This window comes from Nyctibius grandis, chromosome 8 (genome assembly GCF_013368605.1).
Source record: "Nyctibius grandis isolate bNycGra1 chromosome 8, bNycGra1.pri, whole genome shotgun sequence".
Taxonomy (NCBI): domain Eukaryota; kingdom Metazoa; phylum Chordata; class Aves; order Nyctibiiformes; family Nyctibiidae; genus Nyctibius; species Nyctibius grandis.
The window spans coordinates 47,632,028-47,659,686 of NC_090665.1; the positions used below are offsets into that span (position 1 = coordinate 47,632,028).

Here is a 27,659-nt window from a genome sequence, read left to right on the forward strand (position 1 = left end):
ACCCTCCCCTGGCAAAGCTTGAGGCTGTGTCCTCTTGTCCTATCGCTAGTTGCCTGGGAGAAGAGGCCGACTCCCACTCCAAGAAGTAACATAGCTAATTTTTGCACTAAGTTTGAGCTTGTGGTGGTTCCTATTATTTTTGTAGCAATTGCAGACTATAGTAGTTATTGATGGGTGCAACTTTTTGGTCAAATAATAGTTTAAACAAGCTAACATTATATGTCTTAGTTTTAATTAACTTGTGCTGAGGCATGTGTTTCACTTTTAATTCAAGTGTCAGATTTGTGAAGTCTGTTTTTCATCATGCTTAAGGTTAAAATATTAGGTCACCAGAAGAAAGACCTATTTGAGTCACGTAAGACAAATTAAATGTTAGAAGGAAGGAGAGGGGAGGGAGGAGCAGAAATAAAGCTGTGACTTTGGAAAATAAGGTAAAGCAGGAAAGAGTTAGGGAGAGACAAAATGGGCTGCAGAAGTTCTGAAACTCGTTTGTTTGGTATTGGCTTGTGGTGCTTAAAAGTTTTTGTATCAGTTAGGAATAGTTCAAAGCTGGATTTGCAGTGTCCTGAGGCCCGGGAAGGAGCGGGGTATTGCTTTCTGTAAGAAGTCCCTCTCAGGCAAAGAACAATCTGCAATAGCTTTATCTGGGAATAAACCAGGTCTTTAAGACACGTTGCTGGAGAATGGGAAGTTTGGATGTCCCTCCGTAGGAGAGAAAGGAAAAAAAATGCATAGGATGGAAAAATAGCTTGAAAATGAAGATACTTCCCATGTTATTTAAATAGTCTGTGTGTTAACGCCGTAAAAAATTGTCTTTTGCTTTAAACGTTTTCATTTTTGATGTTCTCATTTACAAATGTGTGTTATTCCCAATTTATTCCAGAAGACTTGACTGTCCTGTTGCGAAGGTAGGTGTGTATCATACAGTAGCAAGCAAAATCTCTTGCCAAACACTTGGGCAGTGTCAGTCATCAGCCATGAATAAGCAGTTGTGAGAGAGACAGGAATCATTAGCAATGCTAATTGGGAAGTTTAAAATGTTAATTTTTCCTTTAAAAAAGGACATCTGACAAAAGGGATTTAATGTAAGGCAAACAGAAAGGTGTTACTTAAAACCTCCTTACTATTCTCACCCTCTTCTAATCCCAGGGGTTCAGAGTACCCTTGTCCCTGCTGTTTTTCAGACCAGTGCTCCTCAGAGGACCCAGCTCCTTACACATTGAAGCCTGGTTGTGCGACACTTGGTGTAAGGAGACTTTCTCATGTGGTATCAGTTGCGTGAACGCTCACTCTGAGGCCCCATTATGCCTGCAGAGAGGCAGTAAAATATTTGGGAATAAAGCCCTTAATGTCCTGGTCAGGCCATTTGAAAAATGTCTCGACCTTGACTGTATTTCTCTTGCATTTAAAGTTTCTTTTTTTTAATATATCACAGAGGTGCACTTTTCTGTATATTATGAGGGGGGAAAAATCAAATTTTCGGGGGAGACACACAATGTAATCTGCAACTTATTTTACTGCTTAATGAAATCTAAACAACCTCCTTAACTTCACGTAACTAATGAATAAATCCCTTACTATTGGGGATTTTTTTTCTGCCTAGAAACTGAATACAATCTAAGTATATACTTTGTGATATGACCTATTTGTAGTCCTATGCATGCCCTCCTGGCAGACCCCAGAGAGGCAGAAAGGTGTATTGTTCTCCCCTTCCTGCGTCAAAAAGTGCCGGCCTCATACAGCACCAAGCAAACCTGTAGTAACTCTCCCATAGGGCAATGCTAGAGATGGAGAACGGTCTCCGGGGAATATCAGCTTCCCGGTCAAATAGGTCACTTAAATACTTTTTACAGAATTACAGAATCACAGAATCAATCAGGTTGGAAGAGCCCTCTGGGATCATCGAGTCCAACCATTGCCCTGACACCACCATGTCAACTAGACCATGGCACTAAGTGCCATGGCCAGGCTTTTCTTAAACCCCTCCAGAGATGGTGACTCCACCACCTCCCTGGGCAGCCCCTTCCAATGGCTAATAACCCTTGCTGAGAAGAAATGCTTCCTAATGTCCAACCTGACCCTCCCCTGGCGAACTTGAGGCTGTGTCCTCCAGTCCTGTTGCTAGTTGCCTGGGAGAAGAGGCCAATCCCCAACTCACTACACCCTCCTTTCAGATAGTTGTAGATAGTGATAAGGTCTCCCCTGAGCCTCCTTTTCTCCAGCTAAACAATCCCAGTTCCCCCAGCCGCTCCTCATAGGACATACCCTCTAGTTCCTTCACCAGCTTTGTTGCCCTCCTCTGGACTCGCTCCAGCACCTCGTGCCTATGAAAGCAATGAGACGTTTGACTAAGGAGCTCCATGGGATCTGGTGGCTTGGTATCACTTGCACAGAGAGAGCTGCACCCAGCCGTGGTGGCTGGGCACGGGTGGCTGACGGAGACGCAGTGGCCAGTCTGTGGAACACTTTGAGACTGCTCGTAAAACATGTGTTCAAAATGGTCCCAGTTCTTAGGGATTTGGAGAAAAATCTGAGGGATGGGGCCAAGGCACTTAGAGGAAGGCTCTTCCCGTTGCCTGTCTCTCATATTTTGTGTCCACCTTCCCGGCGCAGCTCCCGAGGGTTGCTCTCTCACCGTGTAGGAGATGGATGTGGATGTGACGCGGTCTGGTCCTGTCCGTCTGGTCCTGTCTGTCTGCTCCCAAGGGCCATCAAAGCGAGGGCCTGAGCCCTGGCGGGGTGGAGAAGGAGTCTGGTATCGCTCAGGGCAGAGCGGCCGCAGCCGATTTATGGGGTGAAGCTGATGATCGTTCCATCAAAAACTCCTTATCTAAAGGTTAATGCCTGATGAGAGGCGGATGAGGAACGTGTGTGTGAGATCATTGCAGCCCTGTGAGGGGATGCAGGAGGAGGGAGTGTGTTTTTCTGTGCAGCACAAAGGTTTGATAGAAGAGGCAGCGTTTAGCACTTGTAATCTTATCCTGCTTGACTGCTTTTCAAAAAGATTTTACTTTTTTTTCCCCCTCTGCATCTAGAAACTTGGACGAAGCAACCTTCCAAACGTAACCTTAAAATAGCTTTGTCAAACAAAACGTAAGTGCAAGAAGTTTCCTGCCATTTCCATAACTACGAGCATATGATTTGCAGTTCATCTTGAATAATGATGTAAGAAATCTGCCAGGAAAGATCCAAACGCTGTTACCAGGGTTGTTTCCTAACCAGCTGCAGCTGCTGAGCTGCCCTCGCTTGCGGGAACGCCTGTGGGCTTTGCAGGAGGAGTTTTGGTAGGGAAGGGGTTGTTATAAAGTGTTTAAGAGGAGAAAAAGAGTGAATCTCAGAGGCTAAGATCCCAGCTAATTTATTTATTTTTGGTCAATGTTTAGATCAAATCTATGGCCACCGTCATTGAGTTTTTCTAGGCAGCTTATGCTTCCCCAAAATGAGTCATTTTGATAGAGACGCTGTAAAACTTTCTTATGATGACAAAGAAAAACACGCAGTAATTACTTCGGTGCATCCTTGCCAAGGGATGAATTGCAGGAGAGATGTATTTTATTAGGCTTCCAGAGCTGGGGATGCTGCCGCGCTGCCCAGATGAGGTTAGTACAAACCACATGTCAGCTCTCACCAGTGGTGTTTATGTCTCTGCGCAAACCTGCCTCCTCTCAGCACCCAAATCCTCTAACCAGGAGTGACGGGGGGAGGGGAGTGCGACGTTGTGCAGCCCCAAAAAAGGCTCAGGCCAATACGTTTGGGTATGTAAGATTTTGGGGGGGGTCAGGGAATATTTTCTGTCCCAGTTTTAGTGGAGAATGGCTATACTGTGGCCTCAGCGCTGGCCTGGGCTGCTCAGTGCCATAGAATCACAGAATCAACCAGGTTGGAAGAGCCCTCTGGGATCATCGAGTCCAACCATTGCCCTGACACCACCATGGCAACTAGACCATGGCACTAAGTGCCATGTCCAGTCTTTTCTTAAACACCTCCAGAGATGGTGACTCCACCACCTCCCTGGGCAGCCCCTTCCAATGGCTAATGACCCTTGCTGAGAAGAAATGCTTCCATTAGGAAGCTTGGGCCAACCTGACCCTCCCCTGGCGAAGCTTGAGGCTGTGTCCTCTTGTCCTATCACTAGTTGCCTGGGAGAAGGGGCCGACTCCCACTTCACTACAACCTCCCTTCAGGTAGTTGTAGACTGCAATAAGGCCATCCCATGGGCTAAGCCACGCAAAACAGCAGCCCCAGCTCACGTTAATTTTGGGTGCTTTATGCCTGGATCAGAGGCATCGTGTTAAACCAGCTTTCAGTCTGGAATGTGAGATAACGGCTAAGTAGTCACTTAGGCAGATCATATTTGCTCATTGATTTTTTAAAATTATTATTTTTAGGAACCAGGTGTATCAGTGGTGCTGTGGGATTCTGTAAATGTAATGATGTCGAAGGACAGCATTATTAATTTTCTATTTTATGCCTCTGCTTTTCTAGTGAACCGTTTAAACCCGAGCTGCCCTGCGACTTTAAAGGGGTGTCAAAACACCAATGGCTTATATTACACAGAACTTTTCCTTAAATTACACAGTGACGTTCAAGTCTGGGCAATTCTCTTCTTTTTGCAAAGCAAAATGCAGCCCTCACGTTTCTGAAATATTGTTATGAACCAGAGCCAATATGTTCCCTTTTTCAAAGCCAGGCACAAGCAACTGGGTTTTGCTCTTTGGAAAGTATGACAGAATGTTATTCGTCTGTTTGCTTTAAGGGATCTCTGCCAAGTAAAAACTCTTTTCATTTTATTCTGTGTGAAGCTGGAACATGAGTACGGAACAAAATGAAATTTATTTAACAATGTACAAATAATTTATACAGCGTTAATGCATGTACAGAGGGTGTATTGGTTATATGTAATCATAAAAATAATTTATTGATGCACCTTTTAATTAACTGCAAAGTTTTCTAGAGCGTCTTTCTTCCCTCTGTGCTGTCAGCTATCAGCATTCATTATGAACTCAACTCCCCTACAGCAACACCCTCCATAACCCTGGTTTGAGGTTGCAGATTTGTAGGTGCGTGACTCAAGTGTTAAGCTGGACCCTTTCGGTGCAGCTCTTGAGAGGGCACAGGAGCGTCCTCAGGCGCCGTGCCAGGAGCTGAGCCGTCCGCTCATGCTTCTGTTCAATCAATCAATCAATCAGTCAGGTTGGAAGAGCCCTCTGGGATCATGGAGTCCAACCATTGCCCTGACACCACCATGTCAACTAGACCATGTTGTCCCGCTGCAGCAAGCAGCAATTTGTCCTGGGAAGAGAAGGGTACAAGCACTTGGTTGTCTGAACCAGGCATCGTTGGCTGCATTTTCGTATCAGTACTCTGCTTTTGGATATAAATTATTTAGATAAACAGCTCAGACTAGCTCAGTGCTATGGTAGAACATTTTTTTTTTTAAGCAAGACAAAATGCCTTTCACTTTGTAAGTGAAAAATGTCCTGGACAGTCTTCACATGGAGCCAAAGATAATCCATCTCCACGTGGTAGATCTCAGAGATAATACAGCATTTATTTGCTTTTGCTCTTCAAACTGGTTAATCCTCATAGATGAGCCTGGCTTTGCACACACACCTTAATCCTCTGCTGGCTTTACACGGCCGTCTTCCCGTGTCACCGAACGCTATGATGTCCTTTCCCCTGCTGCTTTTATTAATCCTCACCGCCTCTATGTCCACTCCCCTGTTTACGTTGCTGTCAGTTAGAGATTTGGTTACCAAAATAACGGTAATCCAAGGATCCCATCTAACCAGCTAACGAACAGACCCAAGCATCAGTAGATATCATAGCAGGCTGGTGTGGGAACAGCCATTTGGAGGGATAACGATGCTCCTGCCTCTTGTCTTGGGACACTCACAGCATTGGGGACTTTGTCCTGCCTTGTCCTACATCTCTGCTTTGCCCATTTTTACTCAAGATATCAAAATTAGTCCTGTATTTATGATTCCTTCTCATTGGGTACTCGTTCAAATCCTCTGGAGCGAGTCCAGAGGAGGGCGACCAAGCTGGTGAAGGGTCTGGAGGGTCTGACCTCTGAGGAACGGCTGAGGGAGCTGGGGGTGTTTAGCCTGGAGAAGAGGAGGCTCAGAGGTGACCTTAGTGCAGTCTACAACTACCTGAAGGGAGGTTGTAGTGGAGTGGGAGTCAACCTCTTCTCCCAGGCAATGAGCGCTAGGACAAGAGGACACAGCCTCAAGCTTGGCCAGGGAGGTTCAGGTTGGGCATTAGGAAGCATTTCTTCTCAGCAAGGGTCATTAGCCATTGGAAGGGGCTGCCCAGGGAGGTGGTGGAGTCACCATCTCTGGATGTGTTTAAGAAAAGCCTGGACATGGCACTTAGTGCCCTGGTCTAGTTGCCATGGTGGTGTCAGGGCAATGGTTGGACTCGATGATCCCAGAGGGCTCTTCCAACCTCATTGATTCTGTGATTCTGTGATTCTTAAAGCAAAAGAAAAAAAAAAAGGAGGGGAAAAAAAAGAAAGAAATCAGTCCATGGGGTGTGGTAGAAATGACCACACAATTACACCATCTTTGGAATATGTATTTTTAATACATTGGATATTGTAAAAATAAATACAGCATGACCTCACAAGGTTTAGTTTTTCTATTAATTTATTAAATACTCCTAAGTGAACTCATGGTAAGCCTGGTTACAAAGCTTTTGCTAAACTAAGTTGCTGGAACCGTTGACATTTCCTGGGAACGTTGTTTAGATTTGGGCAATTTCAGTTAATTTAGAAAAAGACTGGCAAAGAAAAGGCAGTATGTTGGGAAGTGGACTTTGATGGAAAATCTTGCAGAAATGGTTTGTATTCAGAAACTGGACTGCAGAGACGCGTTTGGCTTAGGTGGGTATGGTACAGCCCCTCCAGGTTTAGAGCGAGCCGATAAGAAACAAATTGCAAACTGGTTGTTCTTGCTTTTCCGCTGCTGCAAGCTGCTTTGCCTGGTTTGCGTGGGGATGCCTTAAAAGCTGTTGCTGTTTCAAGTCAGAGGCAACCAGAAATCCTCCCCGGTTTCAGGCTGCAACAGAAAGGCTGGGGGGCAAATCAACCTTTCAATTCACTGGAGCCATCATGCCATGAGCAGATGAGATAAAGAGATCTCTCCTGATCTGCCTCCTCTGGGATCCCAGTGCGAAGTCAGAGATGTTGGTCCTCCCTTCCTTTCTTTTCACCTTTTTATGAATTACTGCATCTCCCATAAGAAACAACCCTCCGGGGAGCTTCTGTTAGCGAATCGCAGTCTCGGCAGTGCCTGCTGCGCTCAGTCCTGCTGCCTGGTGCTGGTCCTGCGTTCGCCTGGGAAAGGGCCGGGGAGTTTGTGGCGTGCGGGAGGTGGCAGACACCAGTAACAGGGTGACCCTTACAGAGAGCAGCACCTCCATCCCACGTATGAGGCACTCCTGCATTTCGACACCGCAGTGATGCAGCAGTGCTGGACCCAGCGATGGATGGCCATCCGATCTCAGACCACTGTGCGTTTTCAATCAATCAATCAATCAGTCAGGTTGGAAGAGCCCTCTGGGATCATCGAGTCCAACCATTGCCCTGACACCACCATGGCAACTAGACCAGGGCACTAAGTGCCATGTCCAGGCTTTTCTTAAACCCCTCCAGAGATGGTGACTCCACCACCTCCCTGGGCAGCCCCTTCCAATGTCTAATGACCCTTCTGAGAAGAAATGCTTCCTCATGTCCAACCTGAACCTCCCCTGGCAAAGCTTGGGGCTGTGTCCTCTTGTCCTATGGCTAGTTGCCTGGGAGAAGAGGCCGACTCCCACTGCGCTACAACCTCCCTTCAGGTAGTTGTAGACTGCACTAAGGTCACCTCTGAGCCTCCTCTTCTCCAGGCTAAACACCCCCAGCTCCCTCAGCCATTCCTCGGAGGTCAGACCCTCCAGACCCTTCACCAGCCTCATTATGGAGCTGATTTCCAAAACAATTCAAAGTAGTGCCTGCTCCATCTGAGCTACTGACCTCACGTTGTACCTCTGTGAATCCAAGGCTGGCATGCAGCGCCGGGGGCAGAGGTGCTAGGAGCCAGGCTCTGCTCTCTGGTCTTCACCATCTGAGATTATCTCCAGAATCCTGCTCCTCCAGGCACTTCCATCCAGGTAAACTGGTGTCCCTGCTCACTTGCAATCCTTGCTGCGTGCAGCTATTGCAGGTAAATCTTTGGTTCAAAGGTGAGCCTCAGAGTGAGGTGAGTTTGCTTTGTTGATATGTTTATTGCCTTCCTCCTGCTTTTGTCTTCTCTGTCTAGTTGTGTGCTTAAATTGCAATGCTTGATTGCCTTCAAGAGCCATTGCTGTTAGGTGTAGTCCCTGAGTTAAATTCCATAATAAATTATAACAAATAATAAATGAATAATAAATTATATCCTGTTGGGGAATTTATCGATTAGAAGATGCAGAACTGCCCTCCAGAGCCTGCAGTAGCTATTGTGGTTTTCCAGCTCATGTTTCAGCTATTTCATCTTCTCTTCAAGAACCAACAGAGTAAAAATATTTGCGCCAGAGCTGACTCCATGCAGAAACACATGGATGTGGTTGTGTGTCTCTGTTTACATCTCAGAGTATCTGTGTTAGCTGGGTACTGTCCATTATCCGAAGCATCTCACCCTACCATCGCTCTACTTAATGAAGAGTTTAATTGGCAGTTTAAAGGTTGTGCTTTTGCAGTCCGGTTTTCAAAGTACTTGGGAACATCTTGGGACCATCATCCAATGAAGCCTGGACCCCTTCCCATTGATTTCTCAATTGATGTGAGATGTCTGTGGAAGGAGGTTTCCCTCTTTCCCACCCCCCCTGTCTTCACAGTCATAAATTACTGCAGTTAATTCTTGGTGTCTGGCTTCTCCCTGTGAACTGGAAAACAACGCTGCGGGAGTCCTGGGATGGTGCTGTGGAGCTGGTCGCTGAGGAGTGGTGGGAGACGTTTGGGGTGTCCTGGAAGGCGATCCTAGCACTTCTTCCTGCTAATCCCATTAGCTCGCCCCGGGCGCAGTGACAGGGCGCTGGGGAGCCCGGCTGCACGCTGGCCTAAACCCTGCACACAATGAAAGGATGACTTCAAAGAGGCTACATGTAATTTGCATTTCCAAGCTCTCACAGCCAAGGTCTTCAGGAGGGAATGAAAGTGTCTTTTGTTAAACTTAATGGCAGAGTTGATTAAAAAAGCTCTGATTTTCCCCTATTAACAGGCACCGTCTGATTCCACTGTTGGGCTTTGGGCAGCTGGGGGAGGATGAATTCTGCAAAAAAAAAAAATAAAGCAAAAGAAAGTAACTTGTTGCCTACGCAGCTGTGATCATACTTAGGGCTATTCCAATATAATTTTTCCTAATTTGAGAGCCATGTAGTAGCTGTCGAGTGAGTACCGGCATGAGCAACAAAGAAATCATTAGCAAATTTTAATTAGGCATCTCCCTTCGCGGGGACCTCAGCAGAGCCGAGGTGTCTGTCTTTCCAGCAAACGGGTCCCAAATATCTCCAACTGGATTCTCAAAGCAAGGAAGGAAAAGGGCTGATTCATGCAGTTGGGTGCACGTTTCAGTGGTCACATATGCAGCCCCCTCCTCAAAACATCCATAAAACTCTGTGTTGTGTGCCAGCACTCAGCTGCTGATTATCTGTGCACAACGAGCAGTGACTGCTCGGGTCTTCAGAGGTTTAGTAATTTCCTTTCTTTGCTTTGTTTGAAGAATATTGGCAAATAATTTCACATCTGGATTTATGTATTAAATGTCTCCTATATTGCATAAAACAAAGCACCTAACGAAAGAAATCTGTCAATTTAACTCCTGTCTTAGCTTTGGTTCTGGTTTAGCCATAACTGTTACCACACTCGGGGAAGATTGAAGACACGTTTCCTACTTCAAGGGTGTCAGTGCTGGGAGGGGGTTGATTTTCTATATACACTTGAAATTCTGTCTCTGCTAGCGTGACTCTTCCTGCTATGTTTATTAATATTAAGTACAAATTTGGTTCAAAAATAGAACACAGCGTGTTAGCTGCTTTAAATATATAGAAGTCTTTTTTTTTTTCCCCCAGGTGTTTATGTTTTCTCTTGTAACCAAGGCTGGGTATATTCCTGAATACAGCAAAAAGCATTAGTTTCATCCAACATTAATGCGTATTCTCCCTAACCTGAGATGCCACGACCTATTTTTACCAGGCAGCTGAAGTTTGGGTTTTTTTTGTTAAATAAATATTCAAGATCGTGTTGCATATGAGGTTATAATCCTTATATTCCCTTCGGGATCCAAAAAAGATACCAAAAACTACCTGCAGCAGTGTGGGAATCCTTTCAGGTTCAAATCCCCCGGGGCACAAAGCCCGTGCCGTGCCCCCTGTGCTGCCTAAAGACCATATAATCCCGTATCAGAGGCTCTCAATGGCGGGGCCGGTGGCATGCGGGCTCCGGCGCTGGGCGAGCGTCACCCAGAACGAATCGCGGGGCGCAGGACAAACGCCGCCAGCCCCTCGCCTCGGCCCCGCATAATGCGAGCGCCAGCTCCCCGTGGGGCCGTTTTGTTGCGAAGTCGCATGTGAAACGTTTCACCCTTTTGTGTTTGTGATTGATTTCAGGGACGAGTATGAAGAGGACGGGTTTTGCCAGCCCTACAGAGGGATCGCTTGTGCGCGGTTTATTGGGAATCGAACCATTTACATGGAGTCTCTGCACATGCAAGGTGAAATAGAAAATCAGATTACAGGTGGGTACAAAATGCACTACTTTCCCACGAAGCTGTCTTTTCCCAAAAAGCTGCTAGAGTTTTATAAACCGCAATACTGGGTTTATTTGCTCTTTACCCTCTCTTGCTGGGAGCTTCCCACCCCAAAGCTCACCCGGGACTCCTGCGTTGTGCCGTGTCAGTGGAGGGAGTTGTCTGAAGGGTGACGAGCTGAGCAGCTTCCATGTCTCTGCTGATCCAGCTCCCCCAAAGGAAACTAAAAAACGATTTTCCAAGGAGAAGGGGCTGTGTATCCACAGCTTCGGGGAGTGCTGCCTTGTGCTGCTCTTTCCCAAGCAGATTTGGAGTGTGAAGGGAGACCAGAATTAGTGGGTCATTAGGTGGTTGGGATCATTTAGGAGAACCATAGGTGCTGGCAGAGGCTGCACCTCTTCCAGCGTCAGATAATATATGGATAAATATATATTCCAGTACCTGAAGGGGCTACAGGAAAGCTGGAGAGGGGCTTTTTACAAGGGCAAGTAGTGACAGGACGAGGGGGAATGGTTTTAAACTGAAAGAGGGGAGATTGAGATTAGATATTAGGAAGAAATTCTTTGCTGTGAGGGTGGTGAGACCCTGGCCCAGGTTGCCCAGAGAGCTGTGGCTGCCCCCTCCCTGGCAGTGTTCAAGGCCAGGTTGGATGGGGCTGGGAGCAACCTGGTCTGGTGGAAGGTGTCCCTGCCCATGGCAATGGGTTGGAACTAGATGATCTTTAAGGTCCCTTCCAACCCAAACCATTCTGTGATTCTATGATACTATGAAATAATTCGGCAGGTCACGTTTTCCCTTTAGATTTAGTAAAGAACCATTTTTCATTGGTTTTGTGGGAGATGCTGTGCTGATGGGGGTGCTGAATTCAAGCTGAGGTCTCATAAATACCATGATACTTCTCTGGGTTTTTATATACATTAACCTCAGCCAGATCCTAGCCAGTAATTGTCTTGTCTATATTGAGAATTTCTCTTGCTGTCAGGTTATTCCAAATTTCTCTTCCCCCTAGAGAGTTCTTCCTTGTAAATGCCATCAGCATTGCGAAAAATGGCTTTGCAAACCATTATACATTATTTGGGGAAAGAAAAGTATAGTTAGGTTTGGAGTTTTGGTAACACGCTTCACATTAATCCTGTGTTGAAAACCAGATGTATTTTCTCTGTCGGTGAAATCAACATCGTTAATAACTTTTAATGTAATTAGTGCTCTGTATTTCTGGAAGGCCCGTTCATCACCTGAACATCTGAAAATAATAGTCGCAGTGGGAAGTGAGGGTTATACTGGGAAGGCCAAGAGCACAGGGGTAAAATTCCCAGCGGGTTAAGTAAAATCCTTTTGTATATTTTACAGCTGCCTTCACCATGATTGGCACTTCCAGCCATTTGTCGGATAAATGCTCCCAGTTTGCTATTCCTTCGCTGTGCCATTACGCCTTCCCCTACTGCGACGAAACCTCCTCAGCTCCCAAGCCACGAGACCTGTGCCGCGACGAGTGTGAGATTCTGGAAAACGTCCTGTGTCAGACAGAGTATATTTTTGCAAGATCTAATCCCATGATTCTGATGAGATTAAAGCTGCCCAACTGCGAGGATCTTCCGCAGCCAGATAGCCCCGAAGCTGTTAATTGTATCCGGATTGGGATTCCAATGGCAGATCCCATCAATAAAAGTAAGTGAAAACCGTCTGTGCCTCCGTGCAAAAAACACCGCTGGGAAAAGCTTGGCTGGGAGGGCTTGTGCAGCAGAGCCGGAGCTAGCGCTGGGCTTGGAGAGCTCACACTTACCCTGCTCCCCAAATCTCCCCTGGCTAGTCCGGAGTGGGCAGAAATTCAGCAATACTTTTTCAGTTTGTTTCTTCAGCTGCCTAGAGGCTCACCCTAAATGCTGATTATTGGTTTCAGGTCTTTTCTAATTAATAGGAAGCAGGAACCAATGATAGTGGAAGCACTTGAATACTGAGGGACAGGGGTAGCTTCAGCCTCCCTGTCCCCCCACACAGCCCGATGTGCTCCAGCGAGGGCATGGGTGCAGCGTAGGGGTGCTTCTGAGGAGGAACATCCACAGGGGCCAGGTTCATGGCTGTCCCTGCTTAATACAGCCTAATTTTAGGTGTTGGCTGAGCACGCTCTTTGATCAGGCTGGGCTGCAGCCTGTTCACAACCCTTATATATCTGACCAGTCAAACGTGGCTCCCACAAATCTCCACCTTCCTATGAAAATAATGGCTGCAATTCAGGTTCCCGCTGTAGTTTTGACTTCTTTTGTGTATCTTATATTAAAAACGCTTGGCGTGAGCTGTTTTCATTACAGAAGCATAAGCTTTAAATCCTCCCAGGAATGTGAATGCGAAGCAGGCCCTGCGTTAGAGCCGCAGCAAATTGGGAGCCCGTGCTCCCAAACTGGGTTTCCTGGCCCAGTGCTGGGCTGGGGGATGCAGGCAGCTCCACCAGCTGTTTTGCTGCCATTAACTATTGCTTTGGATTATTATTATTGTTTTTTTCCAGATCACAAATGCTACAACAGCACAGGAGTAGATTACCGGGGGACGGTGAGCGTGACCAGGTCGGGGCGGCAGTGCCAGCCGTGGAACTCGCAGTACCCCCACACCCACACCTTCACCGCCATCAGGTACCCCGAGCTCAACGGGGGCCACTCCTACTGCCGCAACCCGGGCAACCAGAAGGACGCCCCGTGGTGCTTCACCTTAGATGAGAACTTTAAGTCTGAGCTTTGTGACGTCCCGGCATGTGGTAATTACTGACCTTTTTTATGTTTCGTTTTGGAACAAAAAGGGGAACTGTTCTGTCGCATCCATACTTGTATCAGCACTAGTGTGGCCAGCAGGACTAGGGCAGGGATCGTCCCTCTGTACTTGGCACTGGTGAGGCCGCACCTCAAATCCTGTGTTCAGTTCTGGGCCCCTCACTACCAGGAGGACATTGAGCTGCTGGAGCATGTCCAAAGAAGGGCAACGAAGCTGGTGAAGGGTCTGGAACACAAGTCTTATGAGGAGTGGCTGAGGGAACTGGGGGTGTTTAGTTTGCAGAAGAGGAGGCTGAGGGGAGACCTTATCTCCCGCTACAACTACCTGAAAGGAGGTTGTGGTGAGGTGGGGGTCGGTCTCTTCTCCCAGATAACCAGCGATAGGACAAGAGGAAATGGCCTCAAGTTGTGCCAGGGGAGGTTCAGGTTGGATCTTAGGAAGAATTTCTTCACTGAAAGAGTCATTTGGCATTGGAAGGGGCTGCCCAGGGAGGTGGTGGAGTCACCATCCCTGGAGGTGTTCAAAAAACGTCTAGATGTGGCGCTTCAGGACATGGTTTAGCGGGCATAGTGGCATTGGGTTGATGGTTGGACTTGATGCTCTTTTAGGTCTTTTCCAACCTTAACAATTCTATGGTTCTATGTTCCATACAGCCGTCCTGCAGAACAGGAGCTCGGGGAGCTGTGTCTTTTTTGAATGCCTGGAAAGAGAGCTGTAGGAAAGGCTAACTAGAGTGTTTGTAGCCAAAGCCACAGCATCTCTGCCCCAAGGAGACCTTCAGGCACTTACTGCCCGTGCCGCTGCCAAAGTGGTGGCGCAAAAATATTTTACTAGGGAATACCTGAACGCTCCCCAGAAGGTGGTGAGGCAGCAGCGTGTTACCAGCCCAAGCGTCCCCGGCTCTCCAGGTTGCCGTTATGATCAACACAGAATCACAGAATCAATGAGGTTGGAAGAGCCCTCTGGGATCATCGAGTCCAACCATTGCCCTGACACCACCATGGCAACTAGACCATGGCACTAAGTGCCATGTCCAGGCTTTTCTTAAACCCCTCCCAGAGATGGTGACTCCACCACCTCCCTGGGCAGCCCCTTCCAATGTAGACATTGTAGACTCCTTAGTCCAAGCGAAATCAGATCACAGAAGTTGCACTGTTGATGCTTCAACATCAACAAGTTGTGGTTACAACAAGAAAGTGGTTACAAAATGTTCTCCATTTCGCTGGGTTTATTAAGAACCATTTTAATAAATGCAAACCTCGCTTAACAGAGCTCAGGCCTTGTTTAAAAAACAGAGATGATCTTGCCAGATCCTCGTAGCTGTATTTTAAGTTTGTGTTTACAGAGCTGCCCTGGCTGCATTTTGGTCTTGCAAAATGCACAAAAATGGAGATTCAGCTCTCATTTTATTCTGCTTTTCTGAGACCTGGGGGAAGTGGATGGAAGACCTGAACAAATAGTTCCTCATTGTTGTATCTGCATTTAAAAATAACAGTATTGATAGCGTGCCAAGAAAAAAAATACAGCTATTTGCCTGGACGTGCCAGAAGTGAACCCAGAAATGTTCTGGAAATTCACCGTACAAAGTTTCACACAAAATTTTATGATGCCTACAAGTTGTCACAGTAACATTACCTTTCCCCTTGGAAAGGAGATACCTTTTGATGTTACTGTTCGATAGCCAGAACCAAATTAAATTATTTCTGGTTATGGTTATGAACATTCCTGCAGTGAGACATGTTCTGAGCGTGCTCCAAAGTCTTTTTCAATTAATGGAAAGATGGGAATCGATGCCAAAATGGGATCTAAATCATGTTCTTACTGCAAGAGTAGATCAGGGGAAAGGCAGACAGTCTGGCCTATATCACATGCATCTCAAACCCTCTCTAGCATTCATAGATGCTGTTTAGAGTCCTCTGTCTCTTTTGCTATCATTTCAGTGCATTTAACCTCAGTTATTTTTCTTGCAGTGATAGACTGACTGCACAAGAGTAGTTCAATCTATATAAACTGTTCCCAAGATCTTTTTCAGTCCTTCAGTACAAAAATCTGGACCTAAGTAGCAGTCAGAAGGACTCCCCTTAGCGCGTCAGCTCTGGGCTCTCGGCCCTGGGACCTGCACGGATGCCCGGGCTGGTTGGGGTGAGGAGACGTAGCTCAGCCCCAAGGGGTTTGGGCAGCTCCGTTTGGGCAAGCTCAGGGCTCTCCGTGTCCCCATCACCAGCGATGCTGTTGGGCTTTGTGTACTCCACTGCACCGTCGCTGTACGACCTTTCAGCCATGGGCATTTGGTGTTTTCCACAAGTAATTGGGTAATTAAGAGTTGATGGGGGCGCTGCTTGCCAGGCCCCCTCTAGATGGGCTCTGAGATCCCAGAGCTGGCTCAGCCTTTTGATCTGAAATAGCTGAAAGCAGGATGCTTTTGGACTTGTTGCAAAAGTCTCTGATTTGAATGTTTTACTAGATAATAAATGAGATAGGCTGACTGGCTTGAAGAATTCCTGACAAGGGTTTTAATTACCTCTCACCACTGCCTTAAATGGTACTCGCTGTACAGCTGGGTTTTATGGCATTATTCTTCTAAATACAGACAAATAGAGCGATATCAGGTGAGTGGTAATTTAATTGTTAAAGGCTAATCTGCATATTAAAACCCAAATACCACGTGGGACTTGCATTCTGCTGGTTTTGCACTGGCTGAAAGAGCCATTTCAGGCACGTTTTAATAAGTATTGTGCATTCTGCCTCACCAGGACATGCCTAGATGGGAAATGGATTTAATTAGGGTGGCTCCCAAGAAACCTATTAACCTAACGAGGCTTCACAGCAGGGGCTGCTACTTAATAAGAATAATAATTCCCTTTGACTGGAATAGCTCAGGTGATGAACTGGTGCCCAGGTCTCCATCTGCCTCATGCAGACGCTTTCTTCAACTGTATCAGTTGTCTCACAAGCCACGAAAGATTCGTTTCATAAAAGTTTGTCAACCTGAATGTAGGAAGATGTGAAACACGGAGCAATTAGGGTGTGAGCCTGAGCAAAGACAAACATAAGAGGGGAAAGGCCCTGATTGTGTGTCCATGCTAGAGGGCAGCAGCTCCTGAAGGAAATTGTAGAGCTGGACGTTCACTGAAGACGGGGTGAGAGCACACGCTGCCCTTCTGCTGGGCACGGGGAGCCTGGAACGAGGAGCTTTAGTCCTCTCTGGTTTCCTAAAGGCCACAGAAATATTTGGACTAACTCTCCTCTCAATTAAAAACCAGATGGCACAACTTAATCTAAAAAGAATGGCCAGAGAGGAGCGTAGGGGGAGCAGAAGGACAGCGCGAGCCTGTCAGAGGAGAGGGGTTATGCAAAGTGACATCCAGAACCATTTGAACTTTGCCTCTGTCACAATTTGAGTCAGACCCAAGCTTCAGATCAAGTTCACGTTTAATTAAATGCATAAAAGATATCTGTGTGGGCCGCTAAGCACAGCCCACAAATCCAGCCTGGAAAACACAGGCAAACAAACTGAAATGACCCTGTAGGAATGACAAAACATTCCCCGTTCTGCCAGAGTCCACGAAGCCTGATGCTGCCGCGGACATTCACCGTCCCCCTCGGAAACAGCCGGGCTGCGGCCACCAGTCCCACAGCTCCGGGAGATCCTCGAAGCTCCCGGGGTGCCCTGTAGTTAATGTGTTAATCCGGGCGTAGTTTAGGGTATAACTGGAAGGGGTGTCCTTGCCCACGCCGGCGGGTGCTGCGTGGGCACAGGGACATGGGCTCCTTCCTGAAGCCCCTCTCTCCTCTCCCGTTGCACCTTGCCTCTGAGCAACGCGCCCCGGGAAGCCAGAGCCAGCCGGAGGGGGGTGGATGTCTGATGTTGGGCACTGGTAGAAGAGGGTTTCATGTTTCTGAAATGAATCACTGGCTCCCGAGCTGGGAGGAGAGCTGTGTGCGGAGGGAGCGATGCTGCAGCTGGCATTCGCACTGGGTTAAACAAACCGGCTTCCAGTCTCTTCCAGATCCTTCTTTTTTACCCACACTCAAGCTTTCCTTTCAACTGTCATTGCTGCGTTCTTTGTGCCACACTTCAAGAAAGATGTTGAGGTGTTGGAGCGAGTCCAGAGGAGGGCGACCAAGCTGGGGAAGGGTCTGGAGGGTCTGACCTGTGAGGAACGGCTGAGGGAGCTGGGGGTGTTTAGCCTGGAGAAGAGGAGGCTCAGAGGTGACCTTAGTGCAGTCTACAACTACCTGAAGGGAGGTTGTAGCAGAGTGGGAGTCGGCCTCTTCTCCCAGGCAACCAGCGATAGGACAAGAGGACACAGCCTCAAGCTTCGCCAGGGGAGGTTCGGGTTGGACATTAGGAAGCATTTCTTGTCAGCAAGGGTCATTAGCCATTGGAAGGGGCTGCCCAGGGAGGTGGTGGAGTCACCATCTCTGGAGGGGTTTAAGACAAGCCTGGACATGGCACTTAGTGCCCTGGTCTAGTTGCCATGGTGGTGTCAGGGCAATGGTTGGACTCGATGATCCCAGAGGTCTCTTCCAACCTGATTGATTGATTCTGTGATTTAACACCCTGCTCAGGTGACACACTGTCAGTGTGTAGTTGGTAGAGGGCTGGGTTTTCCCATTAGCCCATTAATCCTATTATGACCAAGTCCTCAGTATGTAAGTTTTTTTTTAAGATTACACTACAGCTTTTGTCTGTGTTCAGACTTTTTAAACCCCTTTCCTGACTTCTGGGATGAAAACCTGGACCTCTCTCTCTATTTCTTGCCATTTCCAAGCGTTTCCTGCTGTCTCCCAAGCGTTCTCCATTACTTCTGCTCTAGAGCCCCTAATCGTCCTGCTCCTGCATCTAAAACTAACTAGAAAATCAGTTTTCAGTTGCACATTGTTTGATCCAGTGCCCCGGATGGCCACACAAATGCTTTGGCCAAGCTAGGAGATGTTGAGAACCAGGGGCTGGAAATAAATAGAGGGTAAAACTATTGTTTTTAACAACTCCCCACATTTCTGTTGGATTAAGGAAACTATGGGCCCAAAACCTAATGTACACATTAAAATAAGGAGTCCATAATTCCACCAGAGCCATTCTTCCATAAACTGTTTTAGAAATTAACTTTTCTGTGGCCCTGTCTTAGACCATCACTTCATTTCACCCCAAGCAATAGCCACCTCACAGTGTGCAGGTATTTCGTGACCATAAGTAGGTTTGGACTGACATGCTGCAGGGAAGTTGTTCCTGGCCATTCTGTGTTCTTACAGAAATGTTACTGAACAAAATTAATTGCTCTGTTAATATTAAGGAAATAAAACAACATTCAAGGTGGATTGCAGTAGTATTACGTGGATGTTTTATTCTTAACAGTTCTAGTTGAGCCAGGGAGGTGTTTGACTCTGCAGGATATTTCGTTCATCGTTTGGTTTTTTTTCTGAACCAGATTATAAGGATTCCAAGGAAAAGAATAAAATGGAAATCCTGTATATCCTGGTGCCCAGTGTTACTATTCCCCTGGCCATAGCCTTGCTCTTCTTCTTCATCTGCATCTGTCGCAACAATCAGAAGTCATCCTCCCCTCCCGTTCAACGACAGCCTAAACACGTAAGAGGACAAAATGTGGAGATGTCAATGCTCAACGCCTATAAACCAAAGGTAATCCCTCGTTTCTGCTTCGGCTTTTGCTGTCCCTAAAGGCAGGGAGTGAAATGCTTTGATCAGCTCGGCGCTGAAATATTAAGCTGATTTCCAACTTGTGGTTTCTGCTGGTGCCTTTAGCTGTGATTTTTGTAAGTGTGCTGGACCTGTGGAGGTAGTTCTTGTGTGTCCACGTGTCTGGATAAAAGGGAGCTGGAGTTTTTTAGTAATAAAGCAAGCAACCCATTCCTGAAGCGTCTCTAAATTGCCTCATTTAGGTTAGAAAGTAGTGCAGATAAAGATGTGATTCAGCATTTTCTCAAGAGAGTTTTTTCACGAGTCTACTGTAGTCATACGTCATCTTTCACTGGGCTGAAATCACTTTGGAAAGATTTGTTCCTTGCTTTTTCAGGCTTACCCGTTCTCTCACTTAAGAAGAGAAATTACCAAAACAGAGCCTCAAAAGCCTGCCTGGAGTTGTGGCCAGCACAGCTGATGCATAGAGCCTCTTGTTGTGGGTATTGTTTTCCTTCACTGTAGCCCCAGGTTCATGAAGCATTTTTAAAAATCATTTAAGATTTAAGTTTGATTAACCCTGAGCTCCTTGTTTATTGGCAGGGCAACCGCTTTGCACGCCTGTGTAGGTCACCCATGGCAGGGCATAACGGCCTTCTGCCACCTCCAGGCACAGTAATGCCCTGGGTGGAGTGTTTGCCTTGGTTTTCACACCGTGCCAGTTCTCTTCAACAACTTGATGGGAGATTGTTCTTTTGAGTCATTTCAGAGTGAAAATCTGCAAGTAATTAGAATAGAAGCTGTGTAGACTGTAGTATGGTCAGGTTGGACTTTAGGAAGAATGTCAAGTTGGACGTTAAGAAGAATTTCTAATTGTCGGGTTGGACATTAGGAAGCATTTCTTCTCAGAAAGGGTCATTAGCCATTGGAAAGGGCTGCCCAGGGAGGTGGTGGAGTCACCATCTCTGGAGGTGTTTAAAAAAAGCCTGGCCATGGCACTTAGTGCCCTGGTCTAGTTGCCATGGTGGTGTCAGGGCAATGGTTGGACTCGATGATCCCCGAGGGCTCTTCCAACCTGATTGATTGTGTGATTGATTCTGTGATTCTGTATCTGAAAGAGTCAGACATGCCTGTGAGTAAGCTGTTATTTTTGTTAGCAAATGACATAGCAAATCGAATCCAAATTCTGATTTTACTGAGTTTCAGCAATGTGAATTCTAACCTTCAGTTATTGCTGCCACAGATATTCTTTCAGCAGAGCCAATCACTTGTCATCAGGAAAGGTTACACTTGTACTTCAGGAGCTGCGTTCTCCATCTCTGAATAAATTCTGGAGTAGTTTTCTTCTTAAGTTCACTAAAGCAGCTATGGGATGCTTCTATTGCTTGCTCTTAAATGTCAAGTTTATAGAATTAGGTTATAAAGAGAGGACTGTGGTGCTGCTCAGGGTGGTCAGACAGAGCTTGGTCTATTAGATTTTAATTCCTCAATCCCACACACTGGCCCACTGAATTTATTTTGATTTTCCTTTAAAGTTCGTAATTTCAGCTTTCATGTACAGCTTAGAGTAGCTGTGTATCAAAATGTTGGTAATAGTACAAACACCATTTAATTAGGTAAGTGTCAAAACTACGTCTTGCATCCAACCTCCACGGAATATTTTGTTAAATTTGGATTTGCTTCTTGGTCCACTAGATATTTGGGGTGCAATCCTGGCTAAAGTGAGGATAACGGGAATGTCAGCATCATTTTAATGAGGTTTGCTTTTTCTATTCAAAGTCATACACAGCAAGAAGTTTTCCATCTTCTTTAGGCTAATTCAGTATTTTCCCACTGGGAAAGCCAACTCTGCCTGGCTTAAATGTTTTGATTGCCTTTCAAACAAAATTTTAACAGAAAGGAAGTAGAATCCTATTTTTTTAAATACTGCATCCAGTATTAATGTCAACTTTGGGGAAAAACACGCTTGGGCTTCAAGCTCCGACTGAGGTAGATGTGTGTTTGCTCATACAAATAAAAATGTTAGCATTTCATCCAAAAGCTTGTTTCAGCTTTAAGGGATTTTAATTGCCTTCAAAAAATATAATAAACTGAGCTCGTCTCGTCATTCACCTAATGGAAGGAGCCGATAAAGAGGTAGAGGCGGTGGGTTCGCTCTCCCCGCTCTCCCTTTGGGCTCGGTTTACTTTGGCGTGCTGCCTCAGATGTATTTTACACTTCTTTACATTTTGTACACCGATGTATGACAAATACTTGTCAAACAAGAACTAAGCAGATTTATAACCGCTTAACTTGAAATGAGCCCTTCCTGCCAAAACTTTATGACTTCATTTTCTTTCATAGTTTTCCACTAGGTTGGTTCAAACAGACGAACCCAGGCTCAGGTCAGACAGAGGTCATTTCACTTTCATTACTAAAATATAATTTACAATATGCCAGACCTAAACAAGTTTTAGCCTAAAGGATTTGTATAATATAAACCATCTGTTCCTCAACAATATAGCTAATTTCCTGCCATCACCGTACAGTCTACTGGCTGCTTGCTTAAATGGCTTTATTATCATTATTATTATTATTATTGTTATTATTACTGTTGCAGTATTTGTCTAAAAGTTGTAGTCAATACAATTAGAATTCATTTATTCTAAAATGCCATTTTTAAACGATTTTTTAAAATGTCAGTTCTTTGCCTGTATCACCACTGTAAAGCTGCCGTTATTTCAGGAATGCAAATGTTAATGTTTACACTAATTTATGAAACATAGATCCCAAACTCATTAGCCTTAAATTGCTACCTGTGGCTCTACTGAGGACCCTAAATGAGTGGGTTTGGGTGTAGGCGTTACAAGCACATGTGGAAGTTGATGTCTGAAAATATACAACTTCTTTATGGCCTGAGAATGAATATACACACCAAGAATAACAGGGTTTTTTAAAAGTTTGCCTTTCTTCTTTGACCAGTATCTCATTTTTCCATCTGACTCTCTCTACAACTACCTGTTGTTGCAGTCTACAACTACCTGAAGGGAGGTTGTAGCACAGTGGGAGTCGGCCTCTTCTCCCAGGCAACTAGCGCTAGGACAAGAGGACACAGCCTCAAGCTTGGCCAGGGGAGGTTCAGGTTGGCCATTAGGAAGCATTTCTTCTCAGCAAGGGTCATTAGCCATTGGAAGGGGCTGCCCAGGGAGGTGGTGGAGTCACCATCTCTGGAGGTGTTTAAGAAAAGACTGGACATGGCACTTAGTGCCATGGTCTAGTTGACATGGTGGTGTCAGGGCAATGGTTGGACTCGATGATCCCAGAGGGCTCTTCCAACCTATTGATTCTGTGAGTCTGTGATTCTGTGTCCTGCGTGTTTCAGCATTCAGTCAAGTGTGAACAGAAATAGTCTCTACTGTACATTAAAGGGTTAATAGCAAAGTTGAGGAACACTTGGATACAAGGACATAATTTTTTTAAAAAAGTTTTCTGCTACAACTTTAGGCCCTGGCCCAGAACCCACTTCAGCAGGTACTTACTTAAAGTACGTGAATTGCCTCAATTCCTGAAATTAGTCAGATTCAATTTTAAGTATATAAATGCCCAAGGCCAAGTATATAAATGCCTTTGCTGAAATGCTGGTGGTTCCTGCGTATATTTAGATTTAATACTTCCTACTTTTATCTGATCATGTGTAGAGGGTAAAAAGTAATTCTGAGTTTAGTTTTGGAGCAGCGAGATTAGGCAGCACTTGGCCTTGAGCTTAGCCAGCGTTGGGATACTGGTGTCCCTGGGGCTGATGATGTCGCACCAGTGCCCGTGTCTCACAGGGCTGAGCAGGATCTTTGCCCAATGGATATGTGACCCAGGGAGTTTCCATGTTGGTCTACTTGGCTTTCAGACGTCCTGTGTGAAAAGATCTTTTTCTTAAAAATATGTTTTCAGACCTATTTTTCTGACACGTTTTTGCTGTCTTTTAACAGAGTAAGGCTAAGGAGTTGCCTCTGTCTGCTGTTCGTTTCATGGAAGAACTGGGTGAATGTGCTTTCGGCAAGATCTACAAGGGGCATCTCTACCTTCCAGGCATGGATCACGCTCAGCTCATTGCTATCAAGACACTGAAAGACTTTAACAACCCCCAACAGTGGGCAGAGTTCCAGCAAGAAGCATCGCTCATGGCCGAGCTCCATCACCCTAACATTGTTTGCCTCTTAGGTGTTGTGACCCAGGAGCAACCTGTCTGCATGCTTTTCGAGTACATGAACCAAGGAGACCTCCATGAGTTCCTCATCATGCGATCGCCGCATTCAGATGTTGGATGCAGCAGCGATGAGGATGGGACTGTAAAATCCAGCCTGGACCATGGGGATTTCCTGCACATTGCAGTCCAGATTGCAGCAGGGATGGAGTACTTATCCAGTCATTTTTTTGTCCATAAAGATCTCGCCGCTCGTAACATTTTAATTGGAGAACAACTTCATGTGAAAATTTCAGACCTTGGACTCTCAAGAGAAATCTACTCAGCAGATTATTACAGAGTTCAGAACAAGTCTCTCTTGCCAGTTCGCTGGATGCCACCCGAGGCAATTATGTACGGCAAGTTCTCTTCCGATTCAGATATTTGGTCATTTGGAGTTGTTTTATGGGAAATATTCAGCTTTGGACTTCAACCGTATTATGGGTTTAGTAATCAAGAAGTCATAGAGATGATCAGGAAAAGACAACTGCTGCCGTGCTCTGAAGACTGTCCTCCCAGAATGTATAGCCTGATGACAGAGTGCTGGCATGATCTGCCATCCCGGAGGCCACGGTTTAAAGAAATCCATGCCAGGCTGCGCTCGTGGGAGGGGCTTTCAAGTCACACTAGCTCTACTACCCCCTCCGGTGGGAATGCCACCACTCAAACGACTTCCCTCAGCGCAAGTCCAGTTAGTAACCTCAGTAATCCTAGGTACCCTAACTACATGTTTCCAGCACAAGGTATACCCCAAGGCCAAATTGCCGGGTTCATCGGACCACCCATACCTCAAAACCAGCGATACATCCCCATCAATGGGTACCCAATCCCACCGGGATATGCTGCTTTCCCAGCTGCCCACTATCAACCACAAGGTCCACCCAGGGTAATCCAGCACTGTCCTCCTCCAAAGAGTCGCTCTCCGAGCAGCGCCAGCGGATCGACTAGCACGGGTCACGTCACTAGTTTGCCCTCGTCGGGATCCAACCAGGAAGCAAATATCCCTTTGCTGTCTCATATGGCAATTCCTAGTCATCCGGGGGGAATCGGTATTACAGTTTTTGGAAATAAAACTCAAAAACCCTACAAAATTGACTCAAAGCAGTCTTCCCTATTAGGAGACTCCAGCATCCATGGACCTAATGAATCTATGATTTCAGCTGAATTGTAAATAAGCGAGGCCTTTGTAAATAGAACTATTTACAGTACAAACTAGAAAGCCGTAGAAAAGATTTATATTCAAATATTTTATTAAAGATTCTTCTGGTTGTTTAACAGACACTGCAGCAAGTATCTTCTGTGAAGTTTAACTGCTTACCAGGATGGGCAGCCTCACCCAGGCAAAGATCTTTGTGGTATGAAAACACAGCTTTGGCGATGGACGCGTTGGTTCTTTAGGTGCCACCGACAATTCAAAAAGGGGAAGGGGGATTTTTCTTTTTAAATGAAAACATTTTATCATACGCTTTTTCACAGCTTTTTAAAACCTCTGATGTGGTTTAAATCACAGAAACTCTTTTATACTGAAAACATATTTTAATATTTGTCTCTTTTTTTAGGAGATGCAGATATTCGGAGATCTACTGGGTGTGCAATTTCAGTTCCAATAGCTAGTTAAAATATTTGTAAATTTTGCAGTCAAGGATTATGTTTCAAACATGTGATCTGAGAGCTGAATAAATTCTTTCAGGTGGGATTTTGGTCTTTTCGTTAAGTTGGGATTCAGACCAAAAAAAAAAAATCATTTATATGACAGCGCAATAGTTTGAGTTACCAACTTGCAGTCTACAAAAATCATCTGCTGTTGGCTGCTAGAGGTGGCTGGAGTTCTAAGAAATTACCTTAAAGGAAATTAAATTAAAGGGTTTTAATTTCAGAACCGGAATCAACTTATTCAAAGGTAGCGTTTCGTAATCTAGTAGTTAAAGCAGAAATTTTATATCCTTTTGTTGCTATGCAACTGTTTCATGGAAAGGCTCCAAACCCCAATTTTCTATATGACAATCAGTTTTCCCAGGAATATTTATTGTTGCAGATCAATGTGTAATTTCAGTGACTATGACTCCAGTAACCCCCAAAAAAAGGGAAACCCGCATTCCATCAGGCAGCAAAGCCATTGACAGCAATTTTGTCTGTCAATTCTAATAATGTGAATTAGTGTTAACTTTCAACTTAGAAATATGACATTAGTATAATTACTAAAAATCCATTCAGGTATAAGCAACCTAGATTATCCATTTGAAACCACTTTAAGGAGTTACAGAAGTGCTGTGTACATGACAGTTTTTCACAGACTCTTTTTTGTACTGAATAGTATTTTTATTGTACACGGAACGACAACAATCTTTTGCTCAGTTGACAATGTTGTATAATATGACTTTATTTTTATCTTTTTGCACAGAAGTGTGATAATGTTTTGTACAGCAGAAGTGAAAATACATCTCTGCATTTTATATCTTGGTCTGTTTCTTTTTTTATTTTTAACCTGATGTAGATGTTCTTGAAATATATTATGGTGATATTCAGCCACTACCTTATACGAATATTTTTCTTTGTTTTCACTGCATGCGTTTAATCACTGTATTACTTGATGATTGATTTATTAATTACGGGCATTTCAATTAGGCAAGCATGAAAATGTAATAACAAAGGCTATTTTATTATTGAGATATGTGCATTTTTGTATTTCACACGCCAGAGATGATATTAAACACTGATTATTTTATGCTGCTGTTTATTAAAACATTGTTTTAACATAAACATATTGGCATTTCCTCCATCTTGGTGCAAGATATTTGAAAAGTTTCATATGTAACAGCTAAAATCTGCTCACTCAGCTCAGGTATTTCGTATTTAACAGAGCTAAAAGCTGCTCCCTCAGCTCAGGAAGGGAGCTGCTGAAATGCTCACTTGAATGGGACGTGAGAGTTTTGCAAATAATATTTGCAGACATTACTGAGGGGTAACATACGGAGGCTTAAATGAATATTTGACTGTGCAAATATTTGCAGAGCACACAGCAGCAGCAGGACGGTGTAACTACCCCGTGAGAGTGATGTGGTCTTTGCCATGATCTCACCAGTGCCGTTTAGCTTCGTACCAAGGGCCAGCATCACACTTTGAGCCCCTCGCTGAAGTCTTCCATCCCGACACATCGCGTGAGCTTTCATGGCGCGTTGTATTGCACGGTCAAGCTTCCCCTCCCTTGCACGGGCGTGAAACTGCACTTGGAGATCAAGAACAATCCGTAAGTATATAGTAAGGACTTCCGTGACTTCTGAGATACTTTATGAACCTGAGATGTCAGCTTCCACGTGGACTGCATTTACGTCTGGATCAGTAATGAAGATGTGTTACGTGTTAGCTAAAATTTAGTTTTGACTGAATATACAGACAATAATTACATCTCATTAACTTCAATGTCTGCATCGGGTTATCAGACTCAAATGCTAAAAAATTACTTTTGAACAGAGGTGTTTAGCAGGAATGGATGAGATGTTTTTCTCTTAGGTATAGCTATTAACATACCCAGGGGCTGGGGGATTGCTCTTTCTCACATACATACACATCTTTGCAGCGCTTGCTCGGCTTCTTCTTCAGCAGCCTGTAACTGTATTGTTGTTCTTGATCCATCTTTTCTCTCATCTGCTCCTCCATACTTTTTCGAGTGGCTGCATCAGTGCAAACAATTCTTTTGCAGCTTAAGCGTCAAATGCACTGAGAAGGGAGAAGCCTTTTTTTTCCACCCATTTTTCCTATGGGATTTCTTAGCTTGTACCATTAAGGGCTTGAAATTTCAACAGTGCCAGTTTGAAGACAGTCTGTCACTTCGTAAGTATCTTGTTTTCAGAAACAGAAGAAACTATACGCAGCCAATCAGCTCTGTTGTCCTTGGGTTATGCTGTTACTGCAAAATCTTCGGTAAAGAACATACTGTAGATTAAGTCAATGGAGAAATAAGGATCTTTGCGCCATAGTTGACCCGCAGACATTTGTGCAAAAACATGGCTGAAAAAGATATTGTCATATCATGATCAGTGATATCAAAGTATTTGCTCATCACTGTCAAGCAACAGCCCTCACTGAGTGAACGTGTGAAGAAAATGGATCTTCAAGGAGGCTCTTTTCATCTGCATGGGCTGGAAAAGACAGCCATGGAGGCAGCTCATGGGACAGTGGACAGACGGTCTCTGCCAGTTGGGATGACAAGGGATACATGTCCCATCAGGTCACATCTGAACATAGCAGGCATAATGCTATAATTCAGTTC

At 45.2% G+C, this 27,659-nt stretch overlaps 1 protein-coding gene across 2 annotated transcripts in view; it reads left to right on the plus strand.

Annotated features, from left to right (window-relative positions):
- Window positions 1-26,114, plus strand: part of ROR1 (receptor tyrosine kinase like orphan receptor 1) — a 195,927-nt gene extending 169,813 nt beyond the window's left edge. For both annotated transcript variants that reach the window (XM_068406878.1, XM_068406877.1), the window contains exons 5-9: window positions 10,630-10,757; window positions 12,120-12,437; window positions 13,273-13,518; window positions 18,965-19,176; window positions 23,136-26,114. In XM_068406878.1, coding sequence (XP_068262979.1) covers window positions 10,630-10,757; window positions 12,120-12,437; window positions 13,273-13,518; window positions 18,965-19,176; window positions 23,136-24,560 — 2,329 coding nt within the window. In that variant the 3' untranslated portion in view covers window positions 24,561-26,114. The remainder of the gene's footprint in view (window positions 1-10,629; window positions 10,758-12,119; window positions 12,438-13,272; window positions 13,519-18,964; window positions 19,177-23,135) is intronic.
- The last annotated feature ends 1,545 nt before the right edge of the window (window positions 26,115-27,659 follow it).